Below are 26,208 nucleotides of genomic sequence, written 5' to 3'. Positions count from 1 at the left end.
CATGGTAATAATTATGACTCTCCCCGTGAGGACAGTCTCCTAAAAGGGGCAGCAAGCCCTTAAGAGTCTGGCTGAATAAAACCATGCCCCAGCCAATGCCAAGTTCAGCAACTTCTCTGCTGGCAGCTCCTATTAGGGCTACAAAACACCGGGGGAGCTGGGGAAGCTCTGAGGATGTGTCGACCTTGTGCTCACGGTTCTGCCGTGTGGCAAAATCCACATCTTTAATACTCATCATCCACGGCACACACATCTGCCAAGCTGCAAGCACAGGTTGCTTTCAACAATCCGTTAAAGTTACTTGTCAGAGTTGCACGCAGGAGTTCCTCCAGCAAGATCGGGGTTTCACTTTGTCTAGTCAGCCGGAAGTCAGCTAAGACAGTAAGGAAGACTGTGAAATCTCAAGGAGTTCTCTGGCATGACCATCTCAGGACTGGGAAGGGCAACAGGATACCTAAGGAATGAAAGGAAAGCTTGCAACCAGAAGGATAAAGAAGCTGCTACAGGGGCCAAGAGAAAGTTAAAATACACACACACACACACACACACACACACACACAACAAAACAAACAGGCAATCTCCAGGGGCAGCCGTAGTCAGCTGACTTGGCTGAACACTGCACAACTCCATGGAGCAGCCTTTGCCTAGTACAATCACCCGCCTCCGCAAATGGAGAAGAGCACAAACAGAGATAGGAAGGGACCCCAGGGCACGGGGGCTGTTAGGTAGACACATTTATCTTGGTTAGGAGGAGGGGACGGGAGGGGAGGCTGTGGTGATCGGTGTGGTACAGCATTCTAGACTCTGACTAACTGACTATTTGGGGCCTCAGTCTTATCATCTGCAACAAGGGACTTATTGGGAATACCAACATATTCACAAATACTGCTCGCTGTACAGAAAGTATTTATTCGTCATCTGCTTATTCACAAAACTATGGTTGAGGGCTTGTTGCATGCAAACCACTGTGCTGAGTTTCCTGTAAACACATAACTTACTCCACTGCATCCCATTCTCAAGGATTTCACAAGTTAGATGAAGGCTCAAATGTAAACATCCAAGTAATGATCAACATGATCATACTGTAACACAGTTCCAAGTAAGGAAGGCTGGCCTTCCCTGCCTGTCCCATCACACCACCAAAGAAAGAAACAGGATGCTTTTTTCCAAACTGGTTTCTTCTTGACTGAGAAAAGGAAAATCTTCCCTCTTTAAAGCTATGGGAGAGGAGGATGAGAATGTGGTCACATCTGGATGCAGCTTGCTCATTCTCTGGAAGGCCTGGAGGCAGAGCCCTGGGCAGCCCACTCTGCCTACAGCTACCATATCTGAAGCTCTGAACAAAGGAGAGTCTGGGGTCTACTACAGAATGTCCTAGTTTACCTTTCTGTACAACAGCCTACAATATGGATTCAACCAAGGCAAAGCTTTCCCAGGACCCAAGAGGCGGGGTGTGATGCTCTAAACATAACTTCCATCACTGGGAATAGTAAACAGTCAGTCTAACATCTAAATTCCAAAAGATATTACTGATGCCATTTATAATTTTCATGCTAAATAAAACGAGTCAACTTGCTGGCTTTCATAGGTCCACCCCTATTATGCAGTTGGAAGAATCTGTGTGTGTGTGTGTGTGTACATGCGTATGTGTAGACACATATGTACATAAGCACACACACACACGCACATTTCTTGTGATTCAAACCTTTCCGAAATGTAGAATAGAGCACAGTTACAAAACACGTTTACCACACGTAGATGAGGAAGGCAAAAAGAAGAGCCTTTCTCCTTCACTCTGCATAACACACTAGCCAAGGACAAATTCCAGGAAATTGAATGGACCTGGGAGCAGATGAAGATGGAAACATATTGCAGGTTCACCACATTTCCAGAGTAAAATCTAAACTGGAGAACCATTTGAGGAGCATCCAGAACACTAAGTTGCTACCCTCCATTAGCTGAGAGCTTACCAAATGGAAATGCACAGCCCATCTTCACTCCCCACACAAAAAAGAACAGCAAATAGCGAAATTACTAGAGTTGTGTAGCCTATGGCATCTCTTTTAAGAAGTCAACAGCCTGAACACTTAGATTAGCCCTCTCCTCCTGCTACCTACCTTTTCTTCACAATAATATTTAGTAGTCTTTTTGATACACAGCTGAAAAGCAAAGCACAGACTTCTCTGCAAGTATTTCCCTCTCTGGATTTGTTGCCACCCATAAGGATTCTGATGACTTCCAGAGGAAAACGCTGAAAGTAACACTACTAAAGTCAGGCTAAGAGCCAGTGTCCTTAACTCTTGCTTCCAAGTAGTTCATCACCCAATGCGTAAAACAAATGTAAAACAACAAGCCTGCCATCATTGGGAAAGCTCTTGAGTTGAGCTCCCTAATGGGGCAGCCTCACATTTATGGTAGTTATATATCACAGAACAGGCTGTATGGCGAGTGCTTTCACATTTACTGATAGTTACTCCATACTGCTTAACCACACGTTCACTGACCCAGAAGCTAAGTCCACTGACTTGGAGGTTTCAAATGGTTTAAAACACAAGACTCCAGCCTCCTCGACAAAGAAAGGCATGAGATAAAGAATTAGCATTTCTCTAAAAAAAGACCCGTTTTTTTTTTCCCCATATGGAGTAGGCTACCATGAGAAGTACCCCGCAGGGAAAAAAACAAGAGTGAAAGAAAAAGGAGCCCATCAGCTGATGATTGGATAAACAAAATAAGGTATATCCATACAATAGAAAGGTACTCAGCAATAAAAAAAAGGACCGAGGTACCAAACCTGCCCCAACTTTGATGAACCTCAAAGACATGATTCTAAGCGAAAGAACACAGACACAAAGGCCATATATTATACGATTTATTTAAATAAATGTCCAGAAAAGGCAAGTCTGCAGAGACAGGGAGTAGATTAATGGCTATCTTAGACTAGCAGTTGGAAGGGGCAGTAACAGCAAACGGGCATGAGAGCTTCTTTTGGGATGACAGAAATGCGTTATGACTAGATTGTGATGTTGGTTGTACAACTCCATAAATTTACTAAAATCACTGAATTGTACAATTAAGAAGGGTGAATTTTATGAGATGTTAATTATACCTCAACTTTTAAAAATGGTAGAAACAATAAGGAAAGTGTATTCCTTGCTAGCTCCTTTAGAAAGTTCGTTCTTTGTCATAAGGTCACAGAATGACAGAGATGGTAGGACCTTGTAGCTCAGTGTGTCCCTGAACTACACCTGGAGTTCACCTGAAAAAGGTGAGGCAAGGTGTGGGGGGTGAGCCACAGCCAGTTCCTCAAAGCCACTTACATAATTAATAGTGGAACTAGGATCAGAACCTAGGCCTCTTAATTACTTGTCCAGTGCACTCTCTGGTTTGAGATCTTTATTATTGTGCTCTATGCAAACTCCCAGGGTATTAACCACACAGATAATAAAATGTATTCATGAACAGGTGTCCTTGAGTCAAACAAAGATTGATATGTTTCTGGTAGTATATACCACACTGGATAATCCATGATTTAATTATTCTTTGCCTGCATTTAATGCTTAGATATTTCATTTTCTTGTTGTCCTAGTATTTGTCTTTTACCTGAACTCTATGCCTGTGTATATCTTTAAATCAAAGATTCTTTTCTTACCCAAAAGATTCATAGATGAGTTTTTCAGAAGCTGAATCAACTCTGAAAGTCTTACTGCTTCAGTACAACCAACAGCAAACATTCTAATTCAGACCTAGCCACAGGGGCTTGTCTTTCTAATAGAAATGTAAAATAGATCTTTATTCGCCACAAAATTAAAATGTGATCCAATTATGCAGAATCTGAAGGAACTTGTTGAATTAAAAAAAAATCACACACTAATTTAAAACAATGATACCATAGCCTTAATTACCTTGGGTTTTTACTACTGTAGCTTTCAAACAGTACCGGAATATGAGGAGACACAGCCATGCCTAAGATAAAACATACATAGAAAAATAGGATTCTACTTAAACAAACAAATGAACAAGTTAAGGATTTTAAACAACTTTTTAGAGATAAGTTGACCACCCTGAAAATTTTTAGTAGGCTTTAAGCATCAATTGATTTTATGGATTGTATGTATGGTGTTCCCTGCAAATTCATATATTGAAGCCCTTAGCCCCAACGTGATGCCATTTGGAAGGTAATTAAATTTAAATGAGATCAGGAGGTTGGGGTCCCCTCGATGAGATTAGTGCCCTCAGAAGAGGAAGAGACGCCAAAACTTCTTCTTTCTGCCATGTGAGGATATAATAAAAAGCCGGCTACCAGCAAGCTAGGAAGAGGTCCCCTCACCAAGCATCAAATCTGCCAGCACATGAATCTAGAAATTTCCAATCTCCAGAACCATGCGAAAATAAAGTTCTGTCGCTTCATCTACCCAGCCTATGGTATTTTGTTATTGCAGCTGGAGGGAAGACAATCAAATACTTACGTTACAGTTATGCAGACTTCTGTACTATTCATTACAGCGATCAAGGTTAAGTGGTTATACAACATCCCTTTCTCAGGAACTGGATCAGGGGTTAGTTATTCGTGTGCATTAAAGTATGTGAGAAAATATTTAGCCTTCCTAAATCTGCATTTTGCAAGGGCTATTCTTGCAGTGACTTACTTATACATTTATAGCCTATCTCCCAATGCTTTTGCCTTGGCATAAAGTGAAAATTAAAATAGAACTGCATATTTAGCTCAACTTCCCTGTCACAGAACCAGCCCTCAACTTTCTAAAATGTATGACTTTAGCCTTAAAATGATGCCTAGCTCTGAACCGCTTCACTTTTTAGTTGTCTGTATATACAGGGGCCAGTCCCACGGACGCTCCCAGGAGGCTGGGGGTTCCCCAAGAGGCAAAAGTCTCTTCCTCTGGAAGCACAGGGGAAAACATGCAGTTAACGAGGAGGGGCAGAGCTTCACTGACCAATGTGTGTGGAAGCTCAAAATTTAAATATACCGATGACCTCACACTCAAGAGGCTCCAAAATGCCTCTAGGGATCAAACTTGTCCAGCCAGTCTTTCTTTCTTGAACAAAGACCAACACTCTTCTCCGGTCCACCTGAATGACCCAGGTGATATCTAAAGTGGGTAGAAAAATTTCACAACTGAAGGCAATACATGTGCAGTGAGGCCTGTCTGAGCTCTCAGCCAGAGGATCTTCGGTTTGGTTAAGAAACAAATATTCTGTTTCAAATTGCAGAGGTTAATTAAGCCCGTGACTGTTAGAAGAGAATAAAATCACTTCATATGCACAACCTCTAAATGATCAAATCCCACACAGACCTCAGTTTTCTCAAATAACTCAGTTTACCTCCTCTGTGGAAGAAAAAGGCAGAACCGGCAATCACAGAACTATCTGAGGTAGGCTAAATAAAGCTACAGATACCTTTCCCTTTGGAAAAAGAAAAACAAACAAACAAACGTTCATTGAATCAACGTTAATCCTCAGTGTTTTGCAGGCAGACACGGGGCCCCTGAAAACATTAGCCTCACCAAGGGCCAGAACTCTCTTCTTGCATCTCTGCGCAGAAAAGCCCTGACCCTCCACTTTCACTCTTGGGATGGAGGCCAGAGCAAGAGAAGTCAAGCTGGAGAACTCCCCACGGTGGTTCTCAGGTAACGGGCTGGTTAGATTTCATCTTGTGGGGTTAGCTTTGCCTCGCTAGCAAAAGGAGGCACTTGGCCTGGGCTTCGAACGATTTCTGTTTAGGTTTCTTCAGGGCTCAGTACTAAACAGCCCAAATAAAGGCTCTGCTGTCCTGAAGGGCACCTTTCAAGAGAAACAAAAATAGGACGCTCGTTTAACAAAAGGGGACTGTTTGGCCACCAACGTCCTGAACGGGGTCTGACCGTAGAACTGGAAGGGCTTTCTGAAAAGTTAAAAAGACGGAGAAGGAAAAAAAAAAAAAAACCAGCAGCAAGAAAAGAATCATCACAAAATCACCCACTCCAAACCCTCCTTCTCCCTTAGAAGTGCCAACGGATAAAATATAAACCTCTTTGAAGAAAACTCCAGCCGGAGCTCAGCTTTCAGATTTTAGAAGGCGCTGGCATCCCAAGGCCTCCCCACTGTCAGATCAAACACGCACAAAATGGCTCCCTGATATTTGCCCAGTTTCCCCCATACCATAAAAAACAGGCTTTCATTTTAATCTACTTACCACACTGTGGGTGAAGGCCTCTAATTTCACAGCACAGAGATAACACAAATAATTCATATGACATATTAGTGGAATTTCTACAGGCAAAGCATTTAGTCAGAGCTCATGGAAGACAATGTGGAGCCCAGCGACCACCTCAGAAGGCAAAGGAATGACCCTTCCAACAGGCAGAGTAACCCCCCCCCCCAGTCACATTCAGGGGAGTCAAAGGTAAGTAAGTTCAGCCTATTAGCACCCGAGTTGTTTTAAGTCAACAGGTCTCCCTAATTACCCAGCACTTCTCTAGTCCCTCCACAGCCGGAGACATCATCAACTCCTTCCCTTTCCAGGACCTCCAGGGGCTTGTGCCCTGTGTGCAAGCCCCCCTGGAAACACCAAGCGCCATACACACAGGGTGGCTGTCCCACTGTCACCATAATCGACACCATCGTCTGCCCCGCCAACAAACACTTGTGCCTTTCTGGGTCTCGCTCAACTACAAGGGGGGGGGGGGGAATCTCCCATTTAGTTTTCCGTGGCCAGACCCATCCTTTGAGGATCACACACCCTTTCTCAAGACCCTCTTTCAACTTTCTCTCCCACGAAGCCTTTCTCCCAGGGTAATGTGGAGACCTCTCCACAGCTACTATTCATTCCATTTCTCCCAACCTTGAGGTTCTGCCAAGTGTGAGGCAGATTCCCTTTAGAGACAGGATAAATCAATGCTGAGCTGTGTAGAAAGTTTAAAAAAAAAAAGAAGGGCGGGGGAGGAGGGGTGGGCAACGACTCTACAATCATCAATTAGACATGATGGGAAGGAGACCACCACCATCAAGGCAGATAAAACTCAAATGCAACCTGCAGCAGCAGGGTGTATTAGAACCTCACTCTGACTTTAGAGATGTTCTTGGTGGGTTGTTGTTGTTGTTTTAAATGCCTTTAGTAAATGTTAAATTTCCAAGTCTAAAGCCAGTTTTTTGAGATACTCTTCTCTGTCGCAGCATCGATTAATTCATCCCTTTTCCTTTCTCAGCTACACCCACTTGGACCTTAGGCTTAACATCTTTTTTTTTTTAAGATTTTATTTATTCATTTATGAGAGAGAGAAAGAGAGAGGCAGAGACACAGAGGGAGAAGCAGGCTCCATGCAGGGAGCCTGAAGCAGGACTCGATCCTGCTGAAGGCAGGTGCCAAACCGCTGAGCCACCCAGGGATCCCCATAACTTCTCTTGATGTAAACATGTACACATGTCCTGGTATAAAAATTTCACCTTCCAATCCCCTGTTAAAAACACTGTTCCATAACGCCTCCAGCCCAGCTGTCCCCCTTGAGCTTCAGGCCCTTGTTCAAATACTGTTTCTCCTGATTCCCTGGCTAACATGCTCACTGCCGGCCCCAGATTTCCAGCTGCCCCTGACACACTTCCCCAGGACCTTGAACTAAGTTCAGGGACCCAGACACCCTCCTCTTTTACATCCTACTCCAGTCTGTCCCGGCCAATAATTGCACCCACCTCAGGTAGGGACTCCTGCCATTACCTCCCTTGTGAGCCTTCCATTTCACCTCTTGGGAAATGCTACCTCAGAGGCCACCCCTTCCTCAACCCCAGTCCTGGCCTGCAGTCCCTCTTTTCAAAGTTGTCACAGAGCTCTCCTAACTCGGCCCCTTACCTACACTGTCAATTTTCCACCCCAACCTTCAAACACACTTATGCTTAAGGACCTTACTGAAAAGAAATCAGGTATTTTTCACTTGCTCAAAATTTTGCAGAGGAAAAGTGTCCAAAGGGCTCACCTGATCCCTGCCTGCTTTGTCCAGCTTCATCTCCTGGGCCTTGCCAACAGACTTCATGCCTCAGCCGAGCTACACCTCATTCACCCTACCTGAATGTGCTGTGAACTCCCATCTCGTGTATCCTGGCCCACAACACCCTCTCTCTCACTTTTTGTCTTCTAGGTAAGTCTCTCCTCATTTTCCCCAAAACTAGGCAAGGCTATCTTCCTCAGTGAGCCTTCCCTGCCTCCTCACAAGGAGTGTTCTCCTTCTTCTGTGCGCTATATATTTTGTAAGCATCTCTGTTACAGCATTCTCCACATTTTCTGAAATTACTGCATCTCTCCTGCCTATCACTTCCCAAACTCAGTTTGTGCCTCCACTGATCAGCACATGACCTGGCACACAGCAAGTGCTCAATAAATACTTGATGAATGAATGAAAGGAGGCAATGTATTGCTTCACCTTTAAACATCTGAAGCTTTCAAAGAATATTAGACTTTCTTACCTTATCCCAGTCTTTCCTCAGCTGGCTCGTCTTCCACATATTGATTCTAAACTGCATGGTCACTAGAATCCCGAGGGTACTCGCTGAATGCCCAAGTGACAGAGAAATGGGACAAAAGACTGAAGACAATCTACGACAACGCCCCTCCAGGAACTGAAGACCAGTGGAAAGATAAATACACCGAAGCGGCAAAATATGAATTCAGTAAGGACTGTAACTAATGAGTGATCAAACCAGAGTGTGTTTGCTACTAAAAAATAATAGAAAAAACTAATTAATAAAGGCATGTTGTCAAACACCATGGTAATTTTCATTGTAACCTATTTTTAGGCACAATATGATACTGATTTTTTTTTCATTGAGGTTTGCAATAAAATTTCTCCACTAAATATATTTTTTTTTCACTAAATATATTCTTAATCCACATGGCAGGCATTGACACTGTGTGTTCTCTCTTCAAATGCTCAAAGTTTAAAGACAATATTGTTGATCTATAATACAGCAGGGCACAGTTGTTTATGATGCAGATTTACTTTCAACATTTTAGTCATCAGAGGAAGCATTATATATATGAAAGTTAAATATATTCTAAACTTAATATAATCTCACCTCTTTGGATGAGGTCCTTCCGAGGTTCTAGATTACCAGATGGTGGTACTAATTGACAATGCTACAAAAGCAAAACTTTGGAGCAGGGGGAGGGGAGACATGGAGACTACAATAAAATCCCTTCCAGATGGCCACTGCATAAAAATATGGGAACAAAGTCTTGGAGGCAGCAATTCAGCCTGAGATGCCCCAGGTTAAGTCTTCAGAAGTTCCCTGGAAATACCACTCTAATAGTTAGAAACTCACACATAATGCCAAACAACCCCACCCCATATCAGCGCTTCCAGGAATGAAGGGATAAAGTCACTGGTACCATGGCAAAGTGTAACAGAGTCATGGACTTTCTAATTTACATGTTCCACTGGGAGCACCCACACTGAATGCTGCCTTCTTAGATCCTGTCTCTGCTCTAGGGTTAGCTAATGACTTGAGGAATAAAAATATGCCTCTATCTTTGTGCTGTGGAAGAAGTTCTTTGGCCAGTATCCTACCCTGGGAGACAAGTGACAAAATAAAATGACCCTAATTCCTGGATTTTAATGGTTCTTCCCCCAACCTGAGAGATATCAATTAACAGAGGTTCTTGGGCATGGTAATAACGACCAAGATTTTGAAACAAATGCACAAACCCTTGTTTTCAAACCCTGTCCTTGATACCATATTGACTCGGCCTGCCATAACTGACATCTCTCCCCATGCAGGCTAGTCAACTTGCTAAAAGACAAATGAAGGCAAACATTTTTATGCCACAGTCATCATGTATTTTCTTTTTTTTTTAAGATTTTATTTACCCATGAGAGAGAGAGAGAGAGGCAGAGACACAGGCAGAGGGAGAAGCAGGCTCCATGCCAGGAGCCCGACGCGGAACTCGATCCCGGGACCCCAGGATCACACCTGGGGCCAAAGACAGGCGCTGAACTGCCGAGCCACCCAGGGATCCCCTATCATGTATTTTCTTGATTTGCTTGACTGGCACAATATATGTGTGTGCCTGTGCATATATGTATATGGACACGTGTGTGTGTGTGTATATATATACATAGATATACATTCACATTTAAATATATAAAGATGTCGGGATGCCTGGGTGGTTGAGTGTCTGCCCTTGGCTCAGGGTGTGATCCTGGGGTCCCAAGATAGTGTCCCACATTGGGCACAGAGCCTGCTCCTCCCTCTACCTGTGTCTCTGCCTCTTTCTCTCTCTCATGAATAAATAAAATCTTTAAAAATATATATATATAAAAATGAACTTCTTCACTGAACAATGGCTTATTTTCACTAACTGTTCAATATTATAGGATTGGGGCTTCTCAGCTAGAGTCTGTTTCTTAAAAACCAGCTACTCTATGCCTGTAAATGTGTGTATTACCCACACAATCACAATACAAATTAGACAAAATAGATGCGTAATTAATGGTGCAATTCACTTTACAATGGCACTATTACTACAGCATTACTCTATTTTCATGACTACTGGATATTAGAACTGGCTTCCAACATCTCTGAGTAAAGAAATAAAACAACCTAATCAGAGTGTCAATTAATTCTGTAAAAGTCATATAAGATATTGAAACTAAAATATTTTCACAGCATCCCAGAAAGACAGGTTTCCACTCTTGCTTCATTTCCTCTTCCTTGCTAATGCTTCTACCTAACTATACTTTGACCCAGCCTCGTCCAATTATAAGCCAAAATCAATACAAGACCCTCAGCAAGCTTAATTGATTCTCTAAGAAAGGATATTATAATCCATCAGCACACTCTCACCTTATGCTAACATTATTTTCCTGGGTTTACCCAGTACCACTGTGGCACCCATAACTACTCTTTCTCACACTGCTCTCTCTCATCAGCTCAACTACTGTAACAGCAGAGCAATTTCAAGCAGGTTGTGAGTCTCTGAGAGTATTGCTTGCAAAGTGCATGTAAATTATTAGATTACATTACAAGTGAAAGACTCAGCAGTGGGTCACCGTAGTGGAGCATTAATGTAGAACAAGTTGAATGGAACCCTCGCAGACAAGCTTCTCCAATGTGATTTTTGGCAGGGAGGAGAAAGTGAGTAAAGGGGAAGGGAGGGCAAGGAATGATGATGGGTTGCTGAAAAATGAGGCGGGAGAGAGAGCTCTGGAGCTCAGTGGGAAGGAGGGCACTCCCACAGTCTCAATAGCTGGAGGGGGTAGCCAGCAGGGCAAAAGAAGAGTAAAAGTGGGGGGAGGAGACAGGCAGAAATGGGCCCTGTTCAGGTTCAGTGGAAGGTGTGAGGTGGAAGCTCAGGAAGCCCAAGTGAGTGATGAGGTTGAGCTTAAGTGATTTGTCTTCACAAAGATTCAGCCCATGGTGGCTGAGCTGAGTGACTAGGGCAGATCCAGTCAGGAAAGGGAACTAGCAGTAAAAGGTAAGGCTTCCGATGCCTTCCGATAGCCTTGCTTGTTTCATAGAGTAACCAATCAGAACCAGGGAGGAATGATCTAAGGAAAGGGAGTCACAGACCTGAGGAGGAGACAGGCAACAGAAGCTCCTGTATCTGTATGTGCTCCATCATCACCACACCATCACTGGAGCTACAGTCTAGGTCTAACGGGCACCATGCGAGGTGCCGTGCATGCCTAATCACAGGTCTCCCTCAACCATCTTGGGAATCCAGCATCATACACATCTCTAGTTTTCAGGTGATGAAAGAAACAGAATGAGTGATGAATGCACTTACCTAAGTAACACAGCCAGCACCCAGCACACCTGGGCCTCTGGCCCAGGTCTGCCTGACTCCCGGCTGGCTCGTAACACGCATACATGCTGTTTCCCAACATGTTTGGCCTTCATCTGAGTTGCTCAAGACTGGAGCAGGCCTGAACCTGCCATGGAGGGGACGACTGGTAGATCTGAGAGAGACAGAAATGGGACAAAGAAGGGCAGCTGGGTCCATACCCAAGGCCCAGCTGGAAGTCTGAGTGAGTAGAAGCTGTGCTTGCAGAGTTGGGAAGTAGAGCGCTTAATCTACTGAAAAAGTGACCGGCTTGGCAGGGCAATGTGAAAGAGATGCTCTGCACAGTTAATGAGCACTGACTTTTCGCAAAGCACTGCGCAGGAGTAACAGGATAAACCACGGTGCCAGTCCTCTTGGGGAGACTAGACACCTAGCCAGGAAAGAACACTGTAAAACAGTATAAAGCAACCCGGCAAAGGAAGAGGATACGTGCTTACTGCATGAGCCAGGCCCACCTGACAAGTGAAGAAGACAGGGATCACGAGAACTGCAGGAGGGAGAGGGTGAGTCTTATCTCGTAGCCTTATCTAAAGCCACTGCAGGCTTTCAAGAAGCAAAGAGAGATTGGGACAGAAGATGGGAGCACTGGGTTGGAAAGAAGAAGAGGGGAAGGGTGAAAGCATGTATGAGGAAGAAGGCTAAGGATGGCCACGTCCAAGAGGCACTTAGAAGAGAACCTCCAGACCGTGGGCTTGAGAGATGCCACCCCTAGAATGCAAGATCCAGGAAGGCAGGCATCGGACCTCACTTTCATTTGCTGTGTTCACACACAAGGTGCTTGGCAAACCTCTGTCCAGAACGCCATCCTTGGGCTTTTACACAGTGACATCAAATCCAAGCAATGGGGATCCCAGAATCTACATTCTGAGCCAGTCTTGGCAGATGCATGTCTAAAGGTAACAGGGTATTAATGAGCATGTGCTAAAAGTGGTATAAAGATACCGTATGATTACAAATAATAAGTATTTACATTATTTTCCATCCCCCACCTCCTCCCTGAAATCATAATGAGTAACACCTGGAGTCCAACATCAGTTACTGTAGAAACACTCCATCCCCCCTCTACCTCCCCTTCTCCCCCTCCCCTCCCTCCCTCCGACTGCCAGGCCATGGCTCACAAAAAGGCTGCTTCTACCTCATGTCCACAACGGGGTTTTTAAAACTGTGAGAGACAGCCCATAAATAGATCATGAAACCAATTTGGTGGCTCATGATTTATATCTTGTCTTTAAATAATAGAGCAAAAATAACAGTGCATCACAGGTAAAGGATAAATATTTTACATGAAAAGTTTATTGCATGCACTTGTGGTATGTATACGCATGCATGTGTGTGCGCGCACATGTGTGTGTACTGGGTCACAATGTAGTATGTTTTTCTCATTGTAGATCACAGTATAAACACCTCAAAGATATTGTCCTAAAGGGCAATAAATTCCAATATTGGATGCTTCTTTTCACACGCAAGCTGAATGAACCTTGTTTTCCTGACGATCCTGGCTGAAAGCGACTGTCAAAGGTACTGCTCTTGGGGCCAGTAAACTTGGCCCATCCTGAAATACTGAGCAATTCTGTGTGACATACGAAGCCCAGAATTAGTTCCTTCAACGCACCCCCAGTTTCACAACATACAAACAATCTTTTTTTAGAAAAAAATAAGATTTATTTTTTTCTAGTTACAAAAGTAATACATGTATAATGCAGGAAAGTAAAAAATACAGAAGGGCACAAAAAAAAGAGAAACTCACACTAAAAATAACCATTTTATCATTTCATTATTAAGGTGTACGTTGGTCCATATTAATACACACACTATAGTTTTTTACAAAAATGATGTCATTCTGGGCACACTGCTATGAAGGTTATTACTTTTCACTAATAGATGACAAACATTTTCCCCTATCAAGAGATACTTTTCTACTGGAATAGGATTTTTACTAGCTACATAGTATTCCATGGGTGGACTTCCTCTTGAGCATCTCTTATAAAAGACACAGCCTTTCCTCTGCCTTGAGGAAAAAGGGCAGTTGCTGAGAGCCAGCCTCTCCATTCCACCCTCTGGCTGCATCCAGCTCTAGCGAGCATAACTGCTCAGGCTGGCACCGATGACAAGACGCTCCCTTCCAGAGCCTCTATTTTACTTTCTACGGAATCAGCAGTGCATAAGATACAGGCACTATTTTTACTATGCTTCAGAATGCTTTTACTGACATGGCCACCAGTTCGTGAGCTAATTTTTATATAATATTCAAAGTGGGATATGAAAACATAACAATTACTGATAATGCTCCATTACTGACGCACAACCAACGTCACATGCATTGAGTTTCAGAGATGTCAACTACCTCATGCTGGATTAACTTGTGTATGCATCATAATATCCTCAGGGGGGTTACCTGGCAGGACGGGGAAAGGGGTTCAGGAAATTGATTCTGTACCTGCTGGAATTTCCGAGTATCTCGGCACAGCACACAAAGGCAAGGAACACTGGAACACTTCTACAAAGTAGATGACCCATACTCTTGTCACAGTCTTGCCACTTACTAGGAATGGGAACTCAGACACATTATTAGATCTCTGTGAGCATCAGTTTAAAGGACAAGGGCCAGGCTAGATGATTTAGAAGGCCGCTTCTGCGTCCAACAGGCCTTGGGCTAATAAAACAGCACCAGCACCAGCATGGTGAGTGAGCACCACACACCTAGCACACACCTAGCACCCTCAAGCTCGAGGTGAGAAAAACGAGCTTTAGGACTTGCTAGAGCCTCTCAGTGTAGCGTCAGTTCTCCAACTGATTATCTGTAAGGCCTCAAGAAATTTTAGGGCCTCACTAATCTTCAACCTTTGTCCTTCACGCTGTAAAATTTTACATCTTCTGGGTTCACAGCCCGGTTTATAGAAACCGTCTGGGTTCCCATGTTCCACATCAACATGCTCATCAGAAATAGACCACGAGTGCCAGAAATGGCTACACGCAACTCGCAATTTCATACCTGTCACCATCAGTCAACTAATATGATCACTAAAAGAAGAATCATTTTTGATTATCAAAGTATTTAATTTGCGTTTGCTTTCCAATGCTTCATTACCTGGACAATTGAGAGTTATGGGCAGTTCATCCTCCCAGATGCCCTGTCCTTTCAGACGTAATATCCCCATCATACAAATGTTCTTGGGAGTACACGCTGTATCATTACCATGGCCTTCTTACCATCCCCTGGCTTTATGACTGTACAGTGAAAATGAAAAGCAATGCAGTTTATTGAAGAGTTTTTAGACTTGCTAAATATACCCTTGTTTCTTCTGTGATTGGTATGTTGAAAATCCATTAACTGCTATACAGTGAGTCTTCCCCAGGACTGGCATCGATCATATGGGATGAGAAAAGCCTCTCTGCTTCTGGAAGAGCAGAATCACATCTGGTTGTCTTTCCTCCGTCTTTGTCCGTTTCTTCAGGTTTCTTTAAAACTAATTGGAAGAGTCAATAAACATGCCCGCCAATTCCCTTAACACGCTAGGAAGCAGATCATCATGCCCTTCAGACCTGTTCTTGTTCTGTTTTTCCAAGTATTCCCTTACCTGCCTTTGTCAATTGGCATTCTCGACAAGTTCATCATAACTTCTCAAAGTGTCAACTTTTCCTCTTTTCATTGCCCTTGTTAAAGATAATTTAAAATTAGAAAGTCACATTCCGAGCCATTTCAGAGTCAATGCTAATTTCATTTTCCTTTGCACAGAAGTCTCCTTCCCTCTAGAGATTCCCTTCCTCGTTCACAGCCCCCACTCCCCAGCCCCAAACAGGCATTCTTCATCCCTGTATGCACTGCTCCGATCCCCTACTGTACCCTTCTTATCTCTCCCCCCAAAATACTTCACCCAGTGACACACACTTTAGCTTGTGGTTCTCCTTCCTTCACTCCACTTCTGAGAGAAATGTCTGTGTCTGGAGATTGTAAAGTCACCTTCAGGAAAGAGGCATACAGTTGGCTGTCAATTAATTGGGATAAGACAGAAAAAATTACATCGTGTGTAGCTTTGCTTCTCAGTACATGCATTTATGCTTTGGGGATCAAGAGGATTTCTCCCACACAACCTAAAATTCATATTTATGCTTTTTGTTTGGCTATAACTAATTCTCTACCTAGCAGCACAGTAGTTAATGGTTGGGATTATTTAAAACAGTGATTACCATAGCTCGTTATAAATTCAAGCGTTGATTCCTCATTTTTTCCCCCTATTCTGCTTCACCTCTACCACTTGCAATCTGCCTATTTATCCTTGGTATCATCCTTCGCTCATAAAATAAGTCCAATAATTTTATCTTCTATAATTTTTAGCCCCCCATCTAGTTTGACATATAGACTTTAAGCCAGTTTATTTTCCCCCATTAAGCACAGACCCAAACGTCACCATTCCTGTCACGTATACAATTCCATCAAGTTTCAGAGTGTCATTTATACACAATTTTATTTCTTCTTACTTCTTTCACACACGCCTACCACTTACGTACAGCAACTTCACTACATTCATATTTCATAAACTTCATCAGCATTCAGCCAAATCCTCCCCCGAAGTAAGCTAGGTATTTTTAACAGTGCGCTGCCTCTTTCACAGGCTTGAGGATCCTGTACTAAGTAGCACCCTTCCTTGCACCCCAGAAGAGTTTCATCTATTACATCTATTACGGTCTGTTCATGGATGGAGGAACTTCCTGATTATTCAAAAAAAAATAACTTTAAGATAGTTCATAATCAAAACTCAAATGCCCAATAATGTTGCTAGAGATGATTCGAGGCTGGGAGACTATAAATCCTCTATGCCATAAGGCTTCCTACTCAGTTCCAGCCTCTGATTGAGCTTCGGGGCAAACGGTGCTGGTACAGAAACTTCCTGGCACAGCCTGCAGTCCTCTGGCACCTTTCAGGGCGTGGGAGACCTGTACTCTCGACTGGTGGTGGACACTGCAGAGGGCCCTGCAGCTGGCCACCAGGGCCTCACTTCTGTGGACGAGACAATCACCAGGAAACCACAGGGCCACGCCACTGTCAATGTGCCATAGCACAGAAGGTGCTAGGACAGTCTGTAATAATGACCTGTCAATGGAGGTCATAAACGTCTGTTAGGAAAAAACAACAAGAGACCGTTCTTCTACCAACACATGGAAATTGGTACCTGTGACTCCTTTTCACATTGTCATTTAAAGGGGGAGCAAAAAGCGAGCCACAAGATGTGGCACATTTATTCCTCATCACGTCCTGTTCCCCTCTCCTATGGACTTCTCTAGACAATCTCCTTGATGTCCTTACTCCAAAAACAAAATAATCATAATAATAATAACTGGGCTGTCACAAAAGAATGCCACGACTCCTAAGATGAATTTGCAATGCTGTGACATCAAAGATGCCAGAAGATAACCGCAGACTATCATTAAGTCAAGTGGGAGGGCCCTGAGAAAGTCAGCCTCTGATGGTGCCCTCCTGGGCATGCTTCCCACACTGGCCCAGTGAACAAAGGCCCAAACTTGAAAGGAGAATTTCCTTTGGGGGAATTTAAACGTTCTTTATTGATATTCTTGAAAGTCTTCCCTCAAACCCTAGAATATGTTAGTTTTTAGGATTTGTGATACCCTCTCAACATATCTAAGGAAGAGGCAAAATTAGCCGATATTTCTATTTGCCATTATTACAAGTAGGGGGAGAAGTTACATAATGCTACGGTAATACCTTACATAACTCCTTTGTAAATAAAACAGCCTTCCTAAACATCTGAGAGTGATTTTACATCCACCATAACTGCAGGGAAAAAATTAAGGTTCTCGATTCAGGTTGAAATTTTCCTAGAAAGTACAAACCTCAAGTAACTAGTCAACTAATTAAAGTGAATGTCTGCCTTGCTCCTTGCAAGTCAGAGGCCAAGGAAGGCAACTAACAAAACATACTGACATCGAGGATTTAACAGAAAAAGAAAACAATTTCCAAGCTGGGATCAGGGCAGATTTAGTCCAATCTCTGGCACTGTCTCCATTCACAGTTCTATAATGTACAATCAGAATTCATCCTCAGAACAGTGACCCTGTGGCACTGTAAGATCCTCAAACCTCAAAGAAAGATTCAATTACATTCCCAATGTTCTTTCTAGGGTAGGAAAGGGGACTAGCACATTAATAAAAAAAAATTCAAAAAAGAGAAAGACAGAAAAGATTTCTGGTTAATCTACTGTTAACCAGAAAAACTAATTCATTAGTAATGCCTTGGTACCCTTATAGAAAAATCACGCTTTACTGTATATTAATCAACACTTGAACACTGATTATCTGGAGAATTTTTTTCAAAGCATTAATTCAAAATGATTCACTTTTATTTCTCTTAACATACGGTTTAGTAAGGTGGGTGAAAAATTGAACAGCTCGTTTCCAGACCAACACTTCCGATTATGAATCACACACACACACACATACACACACACATAATCGGCACCTCCCCTAAAAAACACAAAACATTTTTTTTAATGATAGAAGAGAGAACCATATAGAGAAAAAGAAAGAGAGAGAGAGAGAGACTGTTCCTAATATTCTCAACAGGATGACAGTCTTCATATTCAGAAAGATATTCTACATTCTAGGTTAGTATTCACTCTGGTACCTGAAGGCCTTTCAAAGCAGACTCTTGTTGCTCTAGAAGAATCTATCACTAATCTGGGATATTAGTGGTCAGGAATCTCCTCAAGGGAGTAGATGACGTCTACCTCAAAGTACCTGAACAATGGCTCACGGAAGACAAAGAGGGGAAGCAGCAGCACGTTAAGTCATATGAAGAGAGCTGGATTTTCTACCAAATTTAGTCTTCTGCACACATGGCGGTCACACTACAATCTGTCCCCAGACACCTGAAATGTCATTATGTATTTCGCTTCCATAAACACGTAAGGACACATGTAACCTAAAAAGCACAACTCATCAAGTAGACTAAGAAGATGAGGGCAGAGAGGAAGAGTGCTCTCAGAAAAAGTGGCATCTGGGGATCCCTGGGTGGCTCAGCGGTTTGCCGCCTTCAGCCCAGGACGCAATCCTGGAGTCCCAGGTTTGAGTCCCACATTAAGCTCCCCACATGGAGCCTGCTTCTCCCCCTGCCTGTGTCTCTGCCTGTGTGTGTGTATCTCTCATGAATAAATAAATAAAATCTGAGAAAGAAAGAAAGAAAGAAAGAAGAAGAAGAAAGAAGAGAGAGAGAGAGAGAGAGAGAGAGAGAAAGAAAGAAAGAAAGAAAGAAAGAAAGAAAGAAAGAAAGAAAGAAAGAAAGAAAGAGGCATCTGCTGTAAGAGACCACACAAACAGAATTTCCAGTGACATCCAACTCAGTCTGCCCTTCCAACAACATACCACAACTTTCTGGAATCAGAAATGGGAAAATGTAGAGAAAAATGTGCATCTTAAGTCAGAAAGTGACAACAGTATAGCCCAAGGAGAAGCACCCACGGGCTTGTCTCACTTGCATTCCAAAGGTTAGCTCTGGACAGGGGTCAGATGGCTTCCAAAAGCAATTCGGCTGTCACCAAAAATCCCCAGAACGTTTCACCTGGAGGCACAACTACAACAAATAATGTCCTCACACCTCCCTACATCCCACTTAGGAGCCTGGTGTGGAATTAGCAGCGTGTGCTACACCCCTTACCAACACCACCACCTCTGCTGCCTTGAAAACACATGCTGAAGGGTCTCATGGTGAGGGCGTCCATGAAGACTCCATATTTCCAGTTTTGGAAATGGAAATGGAGACAGTCTCTAAAGCCAAGGCTCCTCATGACGCTAGTAGGTTCTGGAATATTCCAGCAGGTGACTAACATATAAGGAGTCTGCTGTACACGTTTTTAGCTACTCAGGATTTGACTTCTGGATTAAGAACACAATTCTTCTTAAGAAATAAGGGGGAAGCAACAGAAGAGGTTATCATAACTATCACCAAATGCATTTCCTAAAATTATTCCATTACATTTTTTGAGGGTATAATTACAAATGTTTTTATGAGCAATTTACCGGAAAATTAAAGTCCCTTAGTTTAAAAAATAATTATTCCGTTCCTCTGGCAAAGGATTTTATCCCAGCCAGTAGCTCTTTTCAAACTATGGGGCATCACTTGTTCACTGTGGAGAGCCAGGTCTATGTTAGAAAAGTTGATCTGAGAATCAATCTCTAGAAAAGGCTACAAATTGCCAGGCAAGAAGGGTACCTACCAGAAAGCGAATCAGCCAAGACTGGAAGGGGGGCCTGGAGGCAAAGCACTTTGGTTATGTGACTCTAGAAGTCCTCACAGGGCAACAAAAAACTACAGGCCTTGTTAACTGATTTTAAGTCAATCTAAACTGAGCTTCCAGGGGGTTCAATCTCAACCCAACTGAGCTTTTCAGTGTTAATCCCATCTTTTGGTTTCGATTTTTCCCTGAGGTCGGCCTGCCCTAAAAGCCTTCAACCTACAACCCTGGTGTTCCAAGCCAACTGCGTGCCACGCAGCCCTGTGAGGACAACTTTAGGGAAGTAAAATATGTAAGCTTCTGGCATGCATATAATAACGAGATTCTGGAAAAGGGTTTTTAACAACAGTTATGTCACAATGTTTATGGCTCCCTGAAGTCCCCGTAAGCCTTGTTAAATTAAAGATTCGCTGTGGTTTTTTTCCGTTTCATTCTTACTCCCCGTGTTGCCTCCTGCCTTTCTTGCCTTTCATTGTGCTGTAAAGTTGGTACTGAATGACACCAGCCATCATTAATACCACCTAGAAAACGGGACAGTTTCGTGACCACGGCTAACCATTCCCTGCTAGTCTTAAGGACACGGGGAAGGAAGGCGTGTCTTTCAGATCACAAAGTCTCGCAACTGATTTTTGGCAACGCAGGCACTAAGGGTACGCGGCCCATTCACACGGGGATTCCCAGGAGTCTGGTATTCAATAACAGCTTCGAGTCTACCCAGGTAATGTCTCATGAGGTCACCTCAATGTCATGAGAATCCAGACCACAATTTCTGCGGACCGCAAACACCGGCTGGCTGGAAGCTAACCCCTCTACCTCTCTGGAAAGCATCTCCCAAATCCAAAAGCTTCCCACCTCACCCAATGCCAAGAGCTCCATTCAATCCTCCTTGAGGTTGAAAATGCTAATTATAAGGTGATGATGTTTGCTTTTCCTTTTGAGTTGTGTGCCTTTATGTTTTAAGTATTAAAAAGGCGTAATCACCTAGTGTGTAGGTTAATTTCTTTCCGATATTGTAATTTATGCGACATTAATACTGGATGCCAGCTCCAATTTTCTTGCTGCTTACACTCTGGGAGCCGACTTTCTGCCAACACCATTACATCATCTGAAAACCCAAACATTTCCCATTTTCAAATCACTCTCATCTACCAGGCATACTTACACATTCTCTCTTCTTCTCCCTAGGTCACACACACACACACACACACACACACACACACAGATTGGTATCCCTGAGGAGCAGACACTACATCTGAGGTTAAAGTCTGCAAATGCACATAATTTCTGGAAGCTATTACTACTGCTGTGTTAGCTAAAGGATGCCTCCATCTCTGACCTTCCTTTTTCCATTCAGACTGTTACATAACCTACTGCCTGCGTGCAGGATGTGAGTTGAGTGTTTGGGCCTTACCTCTTCTCCCTCCCCCTAGTAAATCTCTGGAGAGATGGGCACGGGTTGGTTCAAAGAAGAGTGAGTGGAGGGTGACTCTGTAGGGGGCAAGGGGACAAAGGTCAACAGGTCAGCTGGGCAAGATGCATCCCACCTCTACTTTGTCCCTCTCCCGTTTTTGCTAAGCCTAGGGGGCTAGTGGTACTGAATGCCCCAGCGTTATATAATTTGCAAGAACAGCAAGTTACGGATTTGTTAGTCGGTTCTGCAGCCTGCCACCCTGATCTCTTGCAAGAACACCTCCTGGCAAGAATGACACCTGAAGATGCTAATAACACACAGGAAGGGGGAGGTTAAGAGAGAGGGGGGTGACAGCACAAACTAGAAATTAATGTGGCTTCCTATATACTATGTTACCCCCCCCTTTAAAAAAAAACTCAGAAAACACATGAAGGGGATTTTCTCCAGTGTTTCTGATTAACCCTGTTACATAACCCGCTCGCATTCCAAATCCACCGTCTCAGGGTCTAAATATACTCTTTGCAGCCAAAAGCTCTCCACACACAAACTCACCGAGCTGGCGGCAGGACCCGGCCCCCAGCCTTGATCCCCCTTCCTCCCTTCCCGGCCCTTACTGCACCCCCTCCCGCTGAAACCGCGGTTCGGCGTGTTCACTCCTCGGAAATCGCCTTTAATTAAATGTTTTTCGTGTGTGTCATCCTGATGGCTTTTACTGTACTCGAATTCCGTGAATGGGAAAGCGCCCGGACAGGGGGTGTGGCTAAAGGGGGGGGGAATACTGTAAAACAGCCAGCACATGATCAGCCATATTCCTACCTCCAACGGTAACACCGAGAGGAAGGGAGCGGCTCCCGGGCCCCCACTCGCCGCTCCCCAGCCCCCCCCCCATCGCCGCCAGGAGCCGAGAGCCAGGAGGAGGGGGCGCGCGGGGCCGGTGCCCAAGCCCGGGCCGGAGATCCTCCATCCCCGGATCCCCAGCCCCGGGCTGCTCGCGCGAGCCCGCTTCCTCCGGAGTGACAGGCGTGATTTATACATTATTTACAACAGTAATTAAAGCCGTAGCTTCCCCCTGTTCTTTGCAAACTTCCAGGCGCAATCAAATAAATAATCCCCCACCACCACCACCTCCAAGAAAAAAAGAAAAAAAAAAACCCTACATCAGGTTCTGACACCTTTAAGAAAGAGAGTGAGCTTTCCCCCCAGTAACTCGACTTTAGGAAAAAGCAAGGAGGGGGCAATAGAGCCCCCCCTCCACCCCACCCCTACCCCGGCTCATACTCTCCAAAATGAAGTGTAAAGATCGCTGGGAGGCGAGGCTGGGGGGGCGGGAGGCGAGGGGGGCGCATCTCTCGCACCATCTATCCAACCAGCATTCAACTCTCCGCTGACCATTCCCAGGTTCTTGCAGAAACGCTGGAACCTCGGAGAGGGAAGGATTCCCAGGGCAGAAATAAGTTTGGGTGCCTTTCGGTCTTTCCGTTTCTGCTTGTTTGCTTTCGCAGACGCTCACTCGGGAGGCGCGTGGAGCGCCCCACGGCACCGCCGCCCTCCGCGCGCTGGCGCGCACACGCCCCCCGCCGGCCCGGGCGCGGGGCTGCGAACCCCCGGGGGCTGCAAACTTGCGCCTCTGCCCTCGCCGCGCCCGCCGGACAACTTGGGCGAGCGCCTCACGCGCCCGCACCCCGCTTTCTCCAGCCCTTCCTCCAAACCCCAAACCCACCCGCCGCGTTCCGGAGAAGGTGCCCTCGTCGCCCCCAGATCCAGGAGCGCCCCCTCTCCACCCTCGGGACTCCCCGGGTCGCTCCCTCCTCCCGCACCCCCTCAGCTCCGCGGCGGGCGGGGGGCGGGGGGTGCCGAAAACACACCGGGTCTGGGGCAGCCGGGGCCGAAACTGTCAAGAGGAGAAGAGGTAAAGCGGGAGGAGGGTGGCCATGAACGGATTTTTTTTTTCTTTTCTTTTCTTTTCTTTTCTTTTCTTTTTTTGCCTCCTTCCTTCTTAAAAGGACACTGCCGCTTTAAAAGTTTCTTTCCCGGGCCCCCGCTCCCCGGTTCTCCGTATTTTGGGGGAGCGTATTTCATTCGGGCTACGCGGCTTTCCTCCTCTCTTTGCAGAAAAACCCAAGCCAGGGGGTGAGCCCGCCGGCTGTCAGCCCTCCTGGCCGCCGCCCCCGCCCCCCTCTCCTCCCGCAGACCCGAGGACCGGCTGCAAAAGTTTGCAACATTTTCGGGGGGCGGAGGGGGGAGGGGAGGGGGCTCCCCGGGCTCGGGGCGCAGCCGCAGGCTCGCGCGCGGCCCCGGCCCCCGCGCTCCGGGCGCCCGCTCCCGGCCGGCCCCCGCTCCGCTCCCGGGCGCCCGCCGCCCCCTCCTCAGCCCCGCTCGCAGCCTCCTACCTCTGCTGGTGCTGGAATAGCTCTGTCTGCGCACCGCGGCGGGCGGCTCGCTCTTGCGGGCGGATTCCGGGTTCAGCGGGGTCTCCCTGGCGCCGGCGGCCGCGTCCGCGCCGCTGCTGCCCGGCTCGCTGGCGGCGGGGTCGGGGGCTGCCGGAGCTGACTCCATGTTTTTTCCCAATGTAGAGATCGCTGGAGATGGCGAGCTCCGAGACTCCCTCTATCTTCTGTTTTCAGAGCAACTCTATGGTACCAAAAAAAAAAAAAAAAAAAAAAGAGGGGGGAGAAAGAGACCGGGGAGAGCAGGAGGGAGAGAGCAGGCGGCGGCGGCGGGCGGGCGGGAGCGCGAGGGAGCGCGCGGAGTGTGTCCGGGCGGGCGGCCGTGTGCGCCCGCGAGGGGCTGGGAGGCGGGTCTGGCCACAGGCAGCGCTAGCGAGAGCTTCCCCAGCCGGCCCCCACACCCACACCCACACCCACACCCACACCCTCCGGACCCCAGGCCGGGAGCCGCAGACTGGCTGCCAATGGGGGGAGGGCGGGGGAGGGGGCAGCGGGGGAGAGGCTCTGCTGCCCCGACCCTCCCCTGCCCCCGGCCCCGGGACCGAAATGGAGATCGGCGAGGCGATTGGCGTGCCTACTTCTGAGACTCGCTCGGGAACAGAACTCGTGCCCCTCTGCACGCAGCCAGCCTGGGAACAGCCACGAGGGATTATCCACGTTGGGGGAATCGCAGGGAGCTCCCTGCCGGCCCGCCCAGGACCGGGGATGAGACTAAAAAGGAATTCGACCTGGGCCGGTACACGAAGGAAGGAGGAGGATGGAGTGGGGTGGAGGTGGAGGTGGTGGAGGGAGGGGGGACGCGGCACTTCTTACTTCGGGGATTGGGACGGCCAGTGGGTTTCCAGACGTGGTTTGAGAGACATCTGTGTCAAAAACCCATCTGGGGACTAGAATCGCCATGGCCGGGCAATTTCTGGTGTGGTTGAAAGAGGTGGCTCTCAGCTTTCTTCGCTGTTTCCTCGGAGAAGGATCCAGAAACCACTTGGCAGGGCAGTTTCCACCGAAGAAAACTTTGGCCTGTTGGGTTGGTGACTATCTAAGCGGGTTGAAATATGCCACTCGGCAGCCAGTTCATGTGCGGCTGCTAATTGTCAATTCCCGCCGGTAATTTTGCTATTAAATGTACAGTCTCGACCGTAAAAAGATACGCTGCAGAGGCATTAATAATGCCTCGACGATAAAATCCAGATAATTAACAGCTCCTAATAAGTGACATCGTTGTAGACGTCATTCTACACCTCCCTTCCATGGAAAGACAACCATCACATAGTAGGTGTTTAATGAAATCCAGGGACAGTAGAGAGTTGCATCCCTATTACCTTGACCCCAAACTCCAGTATGAAGGGACAATAAATTGGGTGAGTGGAAAACATTCAGGGGGCAGTAGCCTGCCTCCTCTGCCTCGGTACTCAACTCACCAGTTCTTTTTGCCTGCCCAGACACCGATGAAATCAGTACATTTGTAACACACACTCCCACCTTCCTTTCAGAAAGCTCACAAATTTTGACAATAAAAAATATTATTACATACCAGAAGGTGGCATGAATATGTGTATTTAGGGGGTTGGGATGGGAAAAAGAAGTAGGGAACGTTTTGCTTTCTCTACCTTCCTAGTTTGGAAAAATGCTTTTTGAAAACAAGGGTGGGGGAGAACCTGGTTAGATAATTGCTTAAGTGGAACCTCCATATGCCAAACTTCACACATGGTTTGTGTTAATGTTACTGATCTTGGTCTGATTTCAAATACACAATGCTATTTGCCATGGTCTGTGTGTTAATCAGCAAAACCTGTGGTCCACTCTTCGGAGTGATGTAAATGAGATGTGAACGGTTCTGATACCTTAATCCAGTCTCTGCAAGGATCCCTGGCTTTAGCCTGTCTGTTGGCGCCTACAAACAATGCCACGATTGTCTCCTCCATCCCAAATCAGATGTGTGGGTTTCCCCATACATCAAAGCACAGATTTCCAGAACAGCCTTCACACCATTTACAATTGGTTAGCCTGTTAATAATGTTCTTGATGCAATTGACCTAGCTTGTCACTCTTGACTTTCCTAAGTAAACAAATATATCAAAGTGCATAGTTTAATAAATAAGCGAGTGCCTCTGGGGAAGTGAGTATCTCAAAATATATCCACTGCTCCATATTTATTCTAAAACATTTTGCGGCAATTTTTCGTATTAATTTCACCAACAGTTCTATTTGGGATACAAGTGCCTCAAAAAAATACCCCTGGCTCCTTTTCAGGTACCAGTAGTAACGCATTAACATTTT

The 26,208-nt window shown here is 45.6% G+C and overlaps 1 protein-coding gene and 1 long non-coding RNA gene across 2 annotated transcripts in view; both read right to left on the bottom strand.

Annotated features, from left to right (window-relative positions):
• The window catches only part of RORA (RAR related orphan receptor A), a 705,804-nt gene extending 681,728 nt beyond the window's left edge, over positions 1–24,076 (bottom strand). Inside the window, exon 1 of the mRNA XM_055320037.1 lies at positions 23,875–24,076. Within this exon, the coding sequence (XP_055176012.1) occupies positions 23,875–24,040 (166 nt within the window). The 5' untranslated portion in view covers positions 24,041–24,076. The remainder of the gene's footprint in view (positions 1–23,874) is intronic.
• LOC129506370 (uncharacterized) lies at positions 13,536–22,580 on the bottom strand. Its single transcript, XR_008663754.1, has 3 exons — positions 21,485–22,580; positions 15,717–15,788; positions 13,536–15,481 (listed from the first exon to the last, which is right to left on the bottom strand). It is a non-coding gene; the product is annotated as an uncharacterized LOC129506370 (long non-coding RNA).
• Positions 24,077–26,208: the final 2,132 nt, after the last annotated feature.

This window comes from Nyctereutes procyonoides, unplaced genomic scaffold (assembly GCF_905146905.1).
Source record: "Nyctereutes procyonoides isolate TBG_1078 unplaced genomic scaffold, NYPRO_anot_genome, whole genome shotgun sequence".
Lineage (NCBI taxonomy): Eukaryota > Metazoa > Chordata > Mammalia > Carnivora > Canidae > Nyctereutes > Nyctereutes procyonoides.
The sequence above is the reverse complement of the archived record's forward strand: the minus strand, read 5'-3'. Positions and strand labels throughout refer to the sequence as shown.